General features: G+C 37.9%; 1 protein-coding gene across 1 annotated transcript in view; it reads right to left on the minus strand.

The window, feature by feature from the left end:
- fbn2a (fibrillin 2a) overlaps positions 1-16,004 on the minus strand; it is a 133,065-nt gene that overhangs the window by 24,814 nt on the left and 92,247 nt on the right. The window contains exons 46-55 of the mRNA XM_051929952.1: positions 15,585-15,701; positions 15,380-15,508; positions 10,784-10,903; positions 10,342-10,467; positions 9,997-10,149; positions 9,281-9,346; positions 8,131-8,256; positions 7,925-8,044; positions 4,446-4,568; positions 4,175-4,306 (exon numbers count right to left, since the gene is read on the minus strand). Of these exons, the coding sequence (XP_051785912.1) occupies positions 4,175-4,306; positions 4,446-4,568; positions 7,925-8,044; positions 8,131-8,256; positions 9,281-9,346; positions 9,997-10,149; positions 10,342-10,467; positions 10,784-10,903; positions 15,380-15,508; positions 15,585-15,701 (1,212 nt within the window). The remainder of the gene's footprint in view (positions 1-4,174; positions 4,307-4,445; positions 4,569-7,924; positions 8,045-8,130; positions 8,257-9,280; positions 9,347-9,996; positions 10,150-10,341; positions 10,468-10,783; positions 10,904-15,379; positions 15,509-15,584; positions 15,702-16,004) is intronic.

Consider the following 16,004-nt stretch of genomic DNA (forward strand, 5'->3'; position numbering starts at 1 on the left):
TAATTAACTAACACCCACCCACCCAGCTTGTGTGAAAAAAATGCACCCGTTCTTTCATCATTTTGTTGCAGCCTATCAAAGACTTGCTGATCATGTTTTGTAGACTCAATATATATTGGCTTTTCACTCAGCGCGAGGGCGCGCATTCATCTCGGATTATTACATCCTGCTAGACTAATCTGCTACACGGCTGCGTTTGAAAAACCGACTTATCCCGGAAGAGTTTCACCGGCATTAATGATTAGGAATCTGGTTGGAACAAAACCCTGCAGCCACAGGGGTTCACCAGGACCGAGTTTGGCAAACACTGCTGAACAGAGACGAAACCGACTCAGGTGAGGACTGGGGGCGGGCAAAGTAGTTGCAGCTATTGATTATTCAGTGTTGTTTGCCTGGGTGTCTGATCTGCGTTGACTGACATGGCTTTTTTCTGCGTATCCCATGGTTGTCTTCCGGCAGTGTGAATGCCTCGAGAGACAGGGCGTCCTTGTGTGGTGAGTTGTTGCAGTTTGTGACAACGTCGCCGACATTATCCCAATGTTGGCAAACAAAGCCAACAGCCATGTTGCGAAGTTTGAGAGCAACAGTTTCGTCAATGACATTTTTACATCCAGCTAGTCTGCTAGACTAATGTGCTACACGTCTGCGTTTGAAAAACCGACTTATCCCGGATGAGTTTCACCGGCATTAATGATTAGGAATCTGGTTGGAACAAAGCCCTGCATCCACAGGGGTTCACCAGGACCGAGTTTGGGAAACACTGCTGAACACAGACAAAACCGACTCAGGTGAGGAGTTGGGGCGGGCAAAGTGGTTGCAGCTATTGATTATTCAGTGTTGTTTGCCTGGGTGTCTGATCTGCTCAACAGGATCATAAATAAAAGGAAAACAATGTGAAGGCAATGTCACAGGTGATCCTGTGGTATAGCGGGTCCACAGCTCCCCTTCAAAAGCCCATTTTTAAATAAATAATCATCGCACTCACAGTGTAGCGAGGGGCGTGGAAGTGTGGCTGAAACGGTTTCCGGGTAGACTCGTGCTGCGGGCATTTCTCCCCTGTGCAGTGTGTGAGCAAGTGAGGAGAGAGAGAGAAAGCCGGTACGTTAGAGTGCTCTCTCTCGCGCTGCCTGTGTGTGCCTCTGTCTCTCTCTGGCGCTGCCTCTGTGTGTGTGTGCGGCTCTGTCTCTCTGGCGCTGCCTCTGTGTGTGCCTCTGTCTCTCTGGCGCTGCCTGTGTGTGCGCGGCTCTCTCTCTCGCGCTGCCTGTGTGTGCCTCTGTCTCTCTTTGGCGCTGCCTCTGTGTGAACCAAGGTTCCACTGAGGTTGACTAATGAAAAGTCAACATGGCTCAGAGCTGCAAGTGGACTGTGGCACAGACAAACAGAAATGACGGCATGTTTTCCGAGGCATCGCGTCCGAGTTGGTGGGCGTGGCTCTGTGATTTTTTTCGTCGTATCCAATGGTCTAAGAGTTGGTGGGCGTGGCTCCTTCCTGCGTGCGCCATTGGCGTCTTACTTGTCGGCGGTTTAGTGAATCCACGCCCCTTCCGGCGTGCTTTCCATGGGTGGCTACTTCTCTCCCAGCTTAGTGAATTATATATATAGATATATATATATAGTGAAAGAAGGTGCAAAGCAGCAATTTTTGCACATTATATTTTACTAATAGTTAGCATTAATTCTATAATATATACAGTTACATAAATATAAATAAATGTATTTTATAATATAACACTCTACCCAAGGTGCATTTTGTGTTCATATTTAGTTAGACATTGATTATGGCATTCAGGCACAGCCAAAGAAGCAGTGTTTTTGTGCAATTGTTGTACATTTCAGCTTTTGAATACTAATCTTTTGTATTTATGTTGGTTTAATTGTTTTTATCAAATAAAACTAGTTTTGATATGAAACAGTCCGGACACAGACAGGTAGACATCGTTTAAGCACCACAACACGTTTATTTACATGTATAATTTACAGCACAAATGAAGCACACAACCCAGTGCCGCAGCACCAATCACCCCAAAGTCCAGGCCCTCAACAATGCCTTTTCCTTCTCCTGACCGCCTCCACTCCTCTCCTCCAAGACTCTGTCCAACTACACTCCCGACTCCATCCATCGAATGGAGGGAGGCAGCCCCTTTTATATCCACCCGGATGTGCTCTAGGTGCCTCACAACGAGCGACTGCCGGCACTCCCCTGAAGTGTCGGCTGTGCACCCGGAAGCACTCCGGGTGTCCCTGGTCATCTTCCCCCCATCACTTCCGGGTGTGGTGGAAGTGCTGAGGACCAGGGCTCTTCAGGCATCGGGGCGCCTCCTGGCAGTGACCATGGGCCCCTATAGGGTTGAGCTTCTAAACTCTGTTCCCGTGATCCCCAAAGCCACCAGGGCGGTTGCCCCCTTGTGGTCTGGAGGAGGCGTAAGCCCTCCTCCGGTCCTTCTGGGCATCCCAGCTGGGTGCCACCCCCCAGCAGGTAATTCATAGAATTTCAAATCTAGAGTTTTCCAGATTAATGTTCTAAATTAACTATTAATCAGGTGCTAATTATGCCTTCTAATCTAATTCCTTCTTTAATATGACCTATTCCTATTGTTCCTGAAATCTGTAGTTGAATTAAATAAGACGTTTGTCTTATCAAATATCATTTTAATGGACATAATTCTAATTTTACCTCAAAACTACTATTGTTTGAGCCGTGGCAGCTGTGGTACACACCTTTCTTTTAAATTTACCTACTGGGTTTAAAAACAGAAACAAATGAGCCCTTATTATCCAACTATTAATATAAATATTTTATTTACTCCCTGTTTCCCCATTACTTTGATTTTTGTCAGCGAGTTTGAGAATATTGTCTTATATTTTTCTGTTTTAAAGATTTTGTTAAATCCAAAACAGCAAATTTATAAATATTGGAAGTTAACAAATCTGATAGAAATGTCAATTGTTTGATTGAACTAATACATAAGTAACATTAAATTTCCCTTCCCACCACAAAAGCAAGTATAAGAAACAGAAAGATGAAAGTGTAAGTAAATAAAAAGGAAACAAAAAAGTATATTAAATATTGCAGAGAGTAGGCCAATAGTGTTAGAGTGGCTAGGAGGTTGACAGAAATTAAGTGCAGCCAATGAACACTTTAAGGAGGTGAGCTTGTTATTGTTAAAGGGCTTTTATATAGTACAAAAGTTGATTGTTCCTTGTGTCTTACATTAACACATCATCTCTATTTTCCAGTGTAACAATGAAAAAGGGCCAGAATTCCTCTAAATGAGCAAAATGAGATGGAAAGCTAGCAGTGCTCAGAGGTGGAATTACTACTAAGAGATGACGAGATTGTGCAGGGGTCCTGACTGAATTCTATAGCACCTGAGTATTAGACATCTTAAACAGCTGACTATATAATAAATAATATATTCTGTTATATTCTAATTCACGAAGTAGACTGCAGGTACCCAAACATTCCACAACTACTACTGCTTTCTGTGTCTTACATCAGTGTCAGTGTCTTAGAAAACAGAGCACTATAATCCTATCAAGATTTGCTGATATTAGCCATAGAAATCTGTAGGACCTACACAATCAGTTTGGAGAATAGGGAAAAGTTGGCATGTTCTTCATTAAATGCTTACCTCTCTTAAATATGCTTGACCAATCATATTAAAAATGTTAAAAGTAAATGCTGTGTACAATCTGTAATCAACTAAATTCCCTACTTTTTATTTTTTTATTTTAACAAATTGTCTTGAATAATAGTTCATTCATGCAGTTAACTACAGAATATGTATGTACCGTATGTCCAACTTTTATTGGTATAAAATACAAAATCTCCTAAATACGATGATTTATGTCACTTTTATTAAACTCTTCCTAATATAAATGAGTGTTGGGATACTGTGATAAAACATTAAAGCTTTTATAAGCTGAACACACTGAAACTTTAACGCTGATTATAGAGTGCTTTTAAACATGCCATTTAACCATTTACTTTCTATACAGCTTTCTTCAAGGAACAGCTACAACCTCAAACACAACTAGAAGGCATCCCATAACCGTAACATTATGTATAGTGCTATAGACTACCATCATGAACATCATGTATGGTTCAGTCTTCAACTACACAGGCTGCTGCTGAGAAAAGATATATAGAAGAGGGGTTGAAAAAGATCCTCACCTTGGCATCTTTCTCCATCTAGACTGTTGATCATTCCAGGTGGGCAAACACACAGAAAAGTTCCAATCAGGTTCTTACAAATCATGCCTCTATATTCACAGTTGTGAAATCCCTCTGTGCATTCATCCAGATCTAAAAGAGAGATAACAGGCTTGCTTTAGGTGTCATAACTATAATGACGCATTAAAAAGTTTTTTGACAGAATAAAAGAAACCAGACGTAGCCTTGATTGATTTGTGGGGAATATTTATACAGTTCTTGAATTTCTTACCTCTGCACATCTTCCTGTCCTCACGCAGGATATAACCTACAGGGCAGATACACTCGTAGCTTCCATAGGTATTGATGCATCGGAAGGCACACAATAAGGGATTGTCAGTACATTCATTAATATCTGAAAGTACAAACTTGTTATTGGCACAGTGCATTATCTGTCATCAAAATGTGATTTCCTTAAAGACACACAACTTCAACACTTGTGGGCTGACATATGTTACTCATCTCAGTTTTTCCATGTTTGAGCATATGTATTCCATTTTTGTCTCAAGTTTGACTATACCATGAATCTGATTTTGACACAACTACCAGAATGACTTGTTCCCTTTTCAACTAATTACGAAGAGTACATTATAAGTAAATAGAGTATCTCTCAATATCAGTGTGTTTAAAAAGGTTAGAGCAAATCATGTAACAGATTTATATGGCGCACAGATGGTTTTCAGCTCTTTATAAGGTTGTTGTTACAAATAATCATCTGTGAGAGATTACATTAATAATCTTCATATGAAAAATATATGAATAATACATTAATACAGGTTTTTAATAGTGTTAACACACATTATAGAGCTATAGGACAGTGTTATCCAAGAACCAACAGTTTAATGGTCAGGGGCCTGCCTTACAACATGCTTAATCCCACTTAGGAGCAACTGTCCATCCATCCCATCAAGCATATGGCACAAGGCAGGAACAATTCCTTGACAGAGTGCCACTCCAAAGCAGGGTGAACACAAACATACTAAGGCCAATTTAACAATGGCAATTCACCTAACCTGCAAGTCACTTGACTGTGGGAGTAAACCAGAGAACCCAGATGAAACCCACACTGATACAGGGAGCAATATGCAAACAGTGAACACACAGGATGTGATCCCAGTGTCATTAGTTGTGCCATTAATGTGCTACAGTACTGCCCCACAGTAAAAAATAAGATATCTGAATGTGATGTATGATGTATATCAGAAATTGGCAATTGAAATTCTGGACAATCAAACCACATGTAAGTTATGTCTAAATCTGCAATTTTGTTACATTATTAAATTTACAATATCATCACTAATGTGTGATGGAGTTTTTTCAGAATGGTTGGTTTTCCTACTTCATAGGCTATAGTACATATTGCCCTAAATAAAGCATGAGTCTTGTTAAGATCAATTCAGTTTGTAATAACAATTAGAATGTGTCTTGAAAGTTTTCTCATATTAGTGGTGCTCCGATCCATCAGCCGACGATTTAAATTGGATGATTTGCAGTACAAAAGACTCAGTTGGTGATTAGTAAATTGGTTGGTTACACAAATAATTTTTTTAAACCCTGCTATTTTAAGCTTTATGGCAATTTAGTTGTAGTGCTCCTTTACGCAAGGTATTATGGTAGTTAATTTAGCACACGTTTTTATTTTTTTGCTGCACAGTTCCTGTAAAAAGGGAACAGGAAGGCAGACCTTACCAAAGAAAGAAAAGCTTGGTATATTAGCCTTTTCATTAAAGACAGTAGAGTAATAAACTCAGGAAAAGGAATTAGAGGAGTCGTCCTGTGCAATTAGGTAAATGGCAAGACCTATTTGTTTTGTCCATCAAATAAAATCGACATTGCTTGTCTCAGTCTGGATAGTCAGCAGGTTTTTTTTTAGTACAGCAGTTCACATTTTCAATTAGAAAAAGAAAAGATAAATAAGAATTGTAAATTGCTGCTTGGTAAACAATAGGCTTAAAAGTTAAATCTGTCTATTTTACTTGTAAAGTTATTATTTGTTTGTGTGTGTCATACAGTATAAGTTTGGTATAAAAAATACTGCATAATTAAAATGGTAATCCATTAGGAATGTTTAGCTGGTAAACTGTAAAAAAATAAAACACCTGTATATAGTAAATGTATATTTAACTGTAAAAAGCTGTATTGTAATTAATGATTAAAATTATTTAAACCTACAAGTGCATGTATGTTTACATTTAGGAAGTGTTTAACTGGCAGTATCAATTAATTAATCAACGTGTAAAAATATATTTTGGTTAGACAAATGGTGAAAAGTGTTTTTAAATTAAGTGTTGTTTCAGATAAGTACATTACAGAAGAAATTAAGCAATATGACAGCCTGCAATTGTGAGAAGCATTTTATTTTCTTTAATGCCTGATATATAATGGCAAAATATTTTCTGTACATATTTTATTTGTAAAAAAGTATGTATTTTAAGGTCATTTTATTGATTTTATTGTTTTTATAGTCACTGAACAATAGCTTGCATAATTTCATTTTGTTAATAAAAAATTAACACATAACACCTGTTGTCTATAGTTTAATTACAAAAACATCACAGTTAACAGTTTAATATAGAACATAAAGCTTCTATATGGGGTGGCAGTGGTAGTGCTGCTGCCTCGCAGTAAGGAGACCTGGGTTCGCTTCCCAGGTCCTCCCTGAGTGAAGTTTGCATGTTCTCCCCGTGTCTGTGTGGGTTTCTTCCGGGTGCTCCAGTTTCCTCCCACAGTCCAAAGACATGCAGGTTAGGTGCATTGGCGATCCTAAATTGTCCTTAGTGTGTGCTTGGTGTGTGGGTGTGTGTGTGTGTGCATGTGCCTTGCAGTGGGCTGGCGCCCTTTCCAGGGATTTGTTCCTGCCTTGCGCCCTGTGTTGGCTGGGGTTGGCTCTAGCAGACATCTGTGACCCTGTGTTAGGATGTAGCGGGTTGGGAGATGATGAGATGAGCTTCTATATGTCTGGTCATTCAGGAGCTTAGTGTACAAGAGATAAAGAAAAAACAATAGGAATGACATGGAACATGAAGCATCACTATCTCATGCTCTTTATAAATACTGGAAAACTGACAGCTTCATTTTTCTAAACTTACACTATATTTTTGGCATTCTACATTAACACAGAATGTGATAACATTAAAACAATATGGATACCTTTTATGGAAAGAGAAAATGTCTGTTTCACATTAGTGTTATAATTATCACCTTAACAATTTTTCTTAGCCTAGTGTTGTTATTTTATTACCAGACTACTATAATTTTCACTCTCCATATATTTCCATATTTTCAATTCTTCAGCCCTTTGTTTCACCCTGAAAAATGTGACTTCCCAGTTTACCCAGTAATTATATACAGTATGTCAGCTCCAATGTTAATACACCACACTTTGTACTTCCATAGAACAGCATTATACTTAAAAGTGTCACACACACACTAGAAAAAAGCGAATATCACAAACTTAATAATAATAATTATCATACTGTAGTACAAACATAAAATTATAGATTTCCGCACACATAAAACTATACTTTTCCATAATAATGTTTTTCACTATTTATATATTATATTAAATACGCTTTTAATAGACAACAACAAACAACCACATTTTCTCATTTCTTCCTCTTCTCATAGTTTCAATTATATTAGAAATAACAGTTGCTATTCAACAATAAAGTCTCACTAAAGTGAGTTTATGAAATGTGCTTTACAGCTTACCCTCACAAGTCATCATAGGACCAGGCTCAAAGCCATCATTACAGTTGCACTCAAATCCACCCAACACATTTGAACAGGTCCCATTTCCACAAGGATTTCCAACTGAACACTCATCTAGATCTAAAAATAATAATCTATTAGCCTCCCAAACATAATATACAGAGAAAGAAGGCATGCATGTGAATATTTTCAGTGCAGTGTCTCACCCACACAGCTGATGCCACTGACATCCAAGCCATAACCCACTGGGCATTCACAACGGAAAGAGCCATCCATGTTGATGCAGTGGCCATTTAAGCAGATGCCAGGGTTTTCCACACATTCATTTACATCTGTTTAAAAAATAAAGACATATGAGTGAAATCAACATTTACAAGCAGTACAAAGCTTTTTTTTAACTCAGTAAACAGATAAATATATATCAATCTGCTGAAACAAACTGGGAACAGCTAGATTTTAAAAGGTGCTCTTGGTATCGTCATGTATCTGATAGTTAGGACAGAATTGTCCAGTTTTTAAATACAAATAGCTTCATGAGTAATAAACGTACCAATTCAAGCAAAGTAAAATATGACACAGAAGTAAAAGACCTGTAAGCAAAAAATATCTCTGATAAAAGAGACAATGCCTGAAAGGTGGTAAAAAAAGGCTGTGTAAAAAGCTGGAAGCTTTTTAATATAGAGACTCTAAAAGAAAACATATGTAATCTGGTAATTTAAATATGAAAACAAAATGTTACAACAGAGGATTTTCACAACAATCTAAATTATAATGAAACAGTACACAAAGAATGCAAGAAGACATCTAATTAAAAATATATTAAAAATTACTCTACCAATAGAATTTCAGTATCCACTTATCTTATTGTTGTGAGAAGACAGAGACTATTCATGCAACAAACGAAGGATACGAACAAACCAGCCATACAGAGTATTACCAGTCTTGCTACATTTACACTAAGGCAATTTAGAGTCACTAGTTCACCTGAAATGTATCATGGAAACCTAACTAAAAATAGGGAGAAAATGCAAACTGCATACAAAATACACTCCAGCATAGGATGAGACCTGAGTACAGTTTACACTTAAAATTACAAATTAAGACAAGCAAAATGAGAAGCCACAGTAACATAATTATTCCAAATGAAATGAATAAAAACAAAATGTGAAAAAAATAAATACACAAAACAATGCAGTAATGGAGATGTGAGGAGTACAATAATATTAATAGACACAAGGAAAGGAAACAGAGTCGGTTTCACAGTGTTCAAAGAAGGACTCTGATTGTTACATTTAACCTTTCACTTTTTAGGCAGCAATCTGTTACCATAATTCTAGTGCATAATACAGTGCCTACCTTCTCGTGTGCCACTAATATCTTCAATGGTACCAAAACCAAAAGGACAAAGTATTTGGAAAGCTTCTGGAATATAAGAGAGTCTCAATGTTATTGTTGATCTCTCATTAAAAGTATTCAAAAAGAATTCTTAAATTTAAACTAAAAGCAGTTTACTAAATCGAAAAGAAACTTACTCTGGATGTCTAACAAGCTGACAATTCATTACAACACAATATAATAGCATTTTGCACATATTTTTCCTATTATTTTATATTTTTTTAATTGTTGCATGTTTTAAGGAATATTTGTGACTTCTTCATTTTGCAATTTCATTTTCACTTTCATCTTTAATCACCACCATTTTTTAAATGATAGTGTCATGGCTGTGGTCGTATTTTATTTCAGCTATGTTGTGTTTCTCATCCAGAAGTTTCACCTGAACAACCTTAAAAGCAGGAGATTCATGTTGTAAGATAATGCTGTCCTCTCACCTCAATCAAAAATATACAATTAAAAAACCAACATGGTTAACCAGTAATAGCATTTTTGTGGTTGAGTTGCATTAGGAAAAATGCAATACACTTTAATGCATTTACCTTTTTTATATTCACACAAAAACTAACCTTACCTTTAAATGCTTAGAGGTCTTTAGAAGCAAACTGCTCTTGTCAGTGTTAAATTCAAAATTAAAACAGACTTACAACGCAAGATGACAAAAGAAAAAGAGCATGCACCTTGTCCTTCCTGAGGGCAGAGTTCACAGGGATCTCCCCAGCCTTCCCTTGGTATGTTACTGCAGCAGCATTTGGCTTTTGTGGTGTTAAATGCTATAGGCACAGAACACCTTCCATTCTCAAACTTCGTGAAACAAAACTTTTCTCGTTTATCTGATAAAAGAAAATATAGGAGATGCAGTGATTTTTCTTAAGATTAAGTCTACCTGAGAGGTAATGAAGTTAGGATCTTGGTGATCAAAGTATAACATGTATAACTGGAAACTATACCACTCAAAAAACTTCTCTCTCACTGATTCCTTGTCTTGTACATTACCTGTCATTTTCCACTGAGAAGTGACTCACCAAAACAGGTTCTTCCATTTTCTGATAAGACAAAGCCAGGCTGACAGATGCATTGGAAACTTCCCGGATTATTTACACAAGTTCCAAATAGGCAAATATAAGGGTCTTCTTCACACTCATTAATGTCTAATGAGAAATAAACACAACTGAGATACAGAAAGAACTGTCCACTTTACAGAATGTTCTACAAAACTATACAACGTCAAATTGGTTGCCATTTCGCTCTCCCTAGCATGTTATTTCCAATCCCCAATTTGTCCCCCCTGTTTGCAAGTTTCATAGAAGAAGGCAAAAAGAAAAGAAGAAATTATACTTGAATTCGTTTTTCGGTTGGTGTCAATATTGCAATTGTTTTCTTCAACTAAACTGACATTATCTTTTAATTATTTTAAAAGACTTTTAAACATTTATTTAAAAAAAGAAGAGAGTAAATCCCCCTTACCAATACAGTTTTCATTTTGAACTTCATATCCCCGAGGACAAATGCATTGGAAAGTTCCATCAAGATTCTGGCATGTCCCAGGAAAGCAAGTTCCAGGAAATAAAACACATTCATTCATATCTTTTATAAAGACAAAAAAATAAATAAATTGAACTAACCACGACAGAAGTAGAAAGAAAACTTTTTAAAGATACAAAATTCCAACTTGCTCTTTTAATTAAAGCTACATTCATGCAAAATATATAGTAATTTTCCATTATCTCCCCATTACCACTGTAGAGATCAGCCTCTGACTAACTGCTGTTTTCTTCAAGAAACAGTAAATGAAGGCATAAAACACAATTAAACTGTACCAAGTAAAAGAATTCAAACAGTTTTTTCATTGTTATATATTTTTTCATTGTAACTACTACTTACTTTCCTACAACACACTCTCAACGTCTTTGTCTATGCAGTTTTTCTATATTCTATTTTAAGTGTTTTATTTTTAATTCTTCCAGCATTACAATCTTCTTATATAATACGCTACTGTGGCAGTCCATTTGTCTGCCCAGGATTTTAAATCACCTGTAGCTTGCAAACTGTTTGAACTATTGACCTGAAATTTGGTACACACATACTATGTGACGTCTACTACCCGCTTTCAGGGTGATGATTGACCTCCAAGTTATTCCTCTTTTTATTTTTATTTTATTGTAGAATCAACTCTCGGCAGCAGCCAGCAAGGCGGCCGTGCAGCGCATGCGTACGGGCGCCATTCTCAGCCCTACCACCTTCGCCGTCACTTCCCCTACCTCTTCATATCTTAAATCATTCTTGAGGCAAATTTAAGACTTAAGTGCCAGCTTAAGTGAAAAATTAAGGAAAAAATACTAATTAATTGCAACACAAACACTGACTTTATCAGTTTTAACGCAAAAAGATGCGTTAATTAATTGCAACACAAACACTGACTTTATCAGTTTTAACGCAAAAAGATGCCGACGAAAGAAGAGAAGAAGCGGGTCGCTAGGGTGGAAACAAGAAGAGCTGCTTAGGAAGCAGCAAGCGCATCAACCTCTGAGCAAACGAATGCTAAATGTACAGAGAAAGAGTATGAAAACTATGAATCCTCAAGTCAAGTGTAGTCACTGCATGTTATCCTGCAGTGTACCATTACTGGTAAGTAATAATGATTAATTATTTAAAGCTTTCTTGTATTATGCAGAATTTTAATCCTTCATGAAGATATTTTTCAACTGTACCTATGTGTTAATATTAGTATTTATCACAGTATGTGAATTATCCAAACTTGCAAGGAGGTTTGTTGCTTTAGCCTTTGGCAGACAACATACCATATGAGATTCCCTGATCCCACCATGAACCTGCATGCTGGTAGACATTTTTTAAATGCACCGAGTGATGATGACAAGTTCAAAGTGCTACATGAAGGCAAATGGACCATTAATTATAAGTCTGATTACACTGACCTATGGAAAGCAAGATCAGAAGGATTTACAACTTCAACTTCGACTACAATTTCAAGAACTGCTTGCCTGAATACCAGGACAGCTGTCTTATGACCTAGAAAATGAACTAGTGGTTTATATTCCCACATTTAGCAACTAGGTCACTGTACTTTTTTGCAATGAAACTTGAAACTTCAGCCTACATATATATATATATATATATATATATATATATATATATACATACATACATACAGTATATATATGTATATATCTATCCATCCCCTGTGGCTTCGTCCGTGTAGTAGTGAAACAGGACAGTGAGGAGGGCTCTGACGTCGCACTTCCCCCTCCCCTCGGCCCACAGCCTCTGTCTCGGATTAGCACGAATATATCGCTCCTGCAAGCGAACTATGATTTTTAGCATGATGAGAGAAGTCACAAAATCAACTGGAATGTTCATGCAAATTCTAGAAAAAAGAAAACGATCTAAATCCATTAAGTAGGTCTCTCGTGAAAAGCGTAAAGACATAAGATACACCCTGAGGCTGGGGTGTCAGTGAGGAGGGCCCCACCCCCCTCCCCTCGGCCCGCTGCATTGCTCTTGGATTTATGCAAATAAATCGGTACCACAAGCTAACTATGATACTTAGCTCGGAGAGAGAGGTTGCAAAATTAATCAGAATGTTCAAGCAAATTATAGAAAAAAAAACAGTCTAAATCCGTTACGTAGTTCTCTCATGAAAAGCAGACAGACATACAGACAGACAGACGTTGGATTTTATATATATTTGTGGCCGGAACATTACCTGCCCCGGAATGCAAGGTGGCAGCCGCAATGGATGATAGCGGTGCCTCGGACTCAGGGCTCCATGGGAGTTGGAGTTTGATACATCCCTGTTGGGGTCTGTGGGTGCTGCCAGGGGGTGCTAAGCCCCAGAGCACAGCACTTCCACCACACTCGGAAGTGCTGTCAGAAATTCATCACTGAGTACCTGGAGCACTTCCAGGTGTCTTATATAAAGGGTCAGCAGACATTACTCTGGGAGCCAGAGTCGGGAAGAGGAGGACGAAGCTTGCTAAGAAGAGTGGAGAAGAAGAAAGCAGAAGAAAAGTAAAGAAAGAAAGAGAAAGAAAGGACTGAGCACTTCTGGGTGGTTTGTACACTGTGTGCGGTGCTGTCAGAAGAAAATTAAATAAAAATGTGTGTGCTTATTGGACTTGTGTCTCTGTGTCTGTGCTGATTTTCCACAATATATATAGTATATGTATATATACTGTATATACAGTATATATATATGTATCTCCATAATTTATTACGTACTATAGCTGAAATGACTATACATCTGCAGTTTACTTTCAAACAGTGCTTATGGTTTAGTGCTTGCATCGTTCATTTGCCTTCATTTAAGGTCAAAGACACATCTTAATATTGTGATTTTTGGGTCATCTTCTACATTCTAAAAAAGAGCTCCTATAAATTCTTTGGGGTAACTTAAAGATTCTTTTTTGATTACTAACCACTGCATGTGACAACAGATGATACTGATTAACCTATAAATAGAAAGTTTTATCCAAGGACTTAGGTGCTATTTTACCACCTTTGTCTGATGCAACATCCACAAATCTGTTGCAGCTGTTAACAATTTTTGGTGAATCTACTGTAACAATCCAATTTGCTCCCATATCTAAACTCCCCTACTGTACTTGAAACAGCTGTTTACCACTTACCTGCAGGGAATAAGCACTATTTTCCAGGAAAAAAATGTAAGGGGGTCTTCAGTTGGCAAGAGGTTGCTGTGCAAGGATGCCACTATAATGGTATTTGGAGCACAGGATTACAGTAAGTACCCCAGGCAACCTCCAAAGAAGACAGTAAGTTAGACTTTTATTAGTCAAGGCTTTGCAAAACCCAGTGAGGAAGTGCAGGGGCTTCTATGGGCACTACACCCTGTGTGACTGCTGAGGACATGGAAGTGAAACAGGCAGCGGCACCAGTACATGCTAAAGAGAGATGCAACCCAAAGTAAAGTGTGGGTCGACATGAATGGAGGCCAAGGAAGCAAAGAGAAGGCTACATCTTCTGATCTTTAAGAGTACACGGCCTCAGAAAGGAATATATGGGACCATGCTGCCCTCAGCAGGTGTGGAGGCCTAGAATACTGCCTTGGATACCATGTTTTTAAGACACTCATTAAGACAAAAAAGGCAGAGGTGGCTTAAGAAACGAGCTGGCAGGTGGAATTCTAACCTGGTGTCTTAGGAGGAAAAGAAGAAGGGATGACTATGAACGTGAAGTTTGGAAGTGGCAATGGGATTGGAATGGGATTTAAAGCTGCCTCAAAAGCAGAGTTCATATGAATGTAGTCTGGGAGAATTGTGAACAAGCACATCACTGACAGGAGGAAAAGAGAGAGATGGGTGTTGATAAAGGGAACATGGTAAATAACCCTCCATGGACAGGGAACAGACTTTGCAACGTTATCTCCTTTATATGCCCTTTTCCCTTATGTATATCTCTGTAGCTATTTTTACCTAACTAAATTATGATTTTGTGCTTCATGTGTACCTTGGGCTTGTCATTCTGGTTAATGAGGGCTACCAAAAGGACACACTCCCTTAACAGTGTAATGACATCAGATTAGGAGTTGCTAATTCTCATCCTGACAACATCAAACCTGCCTACATTTCAATCTAGTGCAATCAGGAGATCATAATCTGACTAGGCCAAAGAAGAACATCAATTGCAAACATCATAGATAAAACCCTAGGCTGACAAATTGGATACTCGTAAAACCTGGAGAGGTAAAAAAGACACTATTTTTAGAGCCCCATACCAACATTGAACTGAGTCAACTTATTGCCAAATATAGAAACACAACTCTTCCTCATTGCATTTTCCCTGACTACACCAAAATCCTCTCCCAAATAGGCCTTTTAATACTTCTAAACGAAATCTTGGAGCCCTTCTATAACACTGCCTGGAAAAACACTTCCTTCAATGTAATGTGAGTAAATACAAGCCATGATAAACGAGGAAGATGGGAGTGCAAGATGTCACTGGAGTAGAAACACTACCAGTATGTTCCCACCATCACCCTTACCAGAAAATGCAGATTCGAATTGAATAAATGGAGAACAGACTCACCAATGCAGTTCCTTCCCTCTGGTGTAAGTTCGTATCCATCTTCACACAAACAGTGGAAAGAGCCAACACTGTTAATACACTGCCCATGTCGACACACATGTCCCAATAAGGTTCTGCATTCATCGATATCTGTGACAGAAAGCACTGTCTATAAACTGTTTCCAGTTGTTATATCTCTGTAAACACACATAGAGGCACAGCTCACCAGTGCAGTCATTGCTGAGGGTCAGCTCAAAGCCAGGGTGGCACAGGCAGTTATAAAAACCTATGGTGTTCTTACAAGTTCCATTTCCACATGGCTGCCTCTCACATTCATCTGTATCTAAACAGAGCATAGAAGATGCTACCATGAATTATGGTGATTTCAGTACAGGTCTGCCATTTGCATTATTCAGAATATTAAAAACCACACATTAATTTATTTTAAAGTGCCTTATAAATTCAGTTTATCCCTAATTGGGTGAAAATTAGTGGAAAATGTCTAGAAACAATTGCAGTGTAATAAGCTATGCATTAATTCACGTTATCACTTTACTTGTGTTAAATACAAAGCCAGAAAACAATTCATCACATACAAAGAGACCATTTATAGCATCCATGCATTTCTGTGTGTACAGCATACATA

Source organism: Erpetoichthys calabaricus, chromosome 7 (assembly GCF_900747795.2).
Source record: "Erpetoichthys calabaricus chromosome 7, fErpCal1.3, whole genome shotgun sequence".
NCBI lineage: Eukaryota > Metazoa > Chordata > Cladistia > Polypteriformes > Polypteridae > Erpetoichthys > Erpetoichthys calabaricus.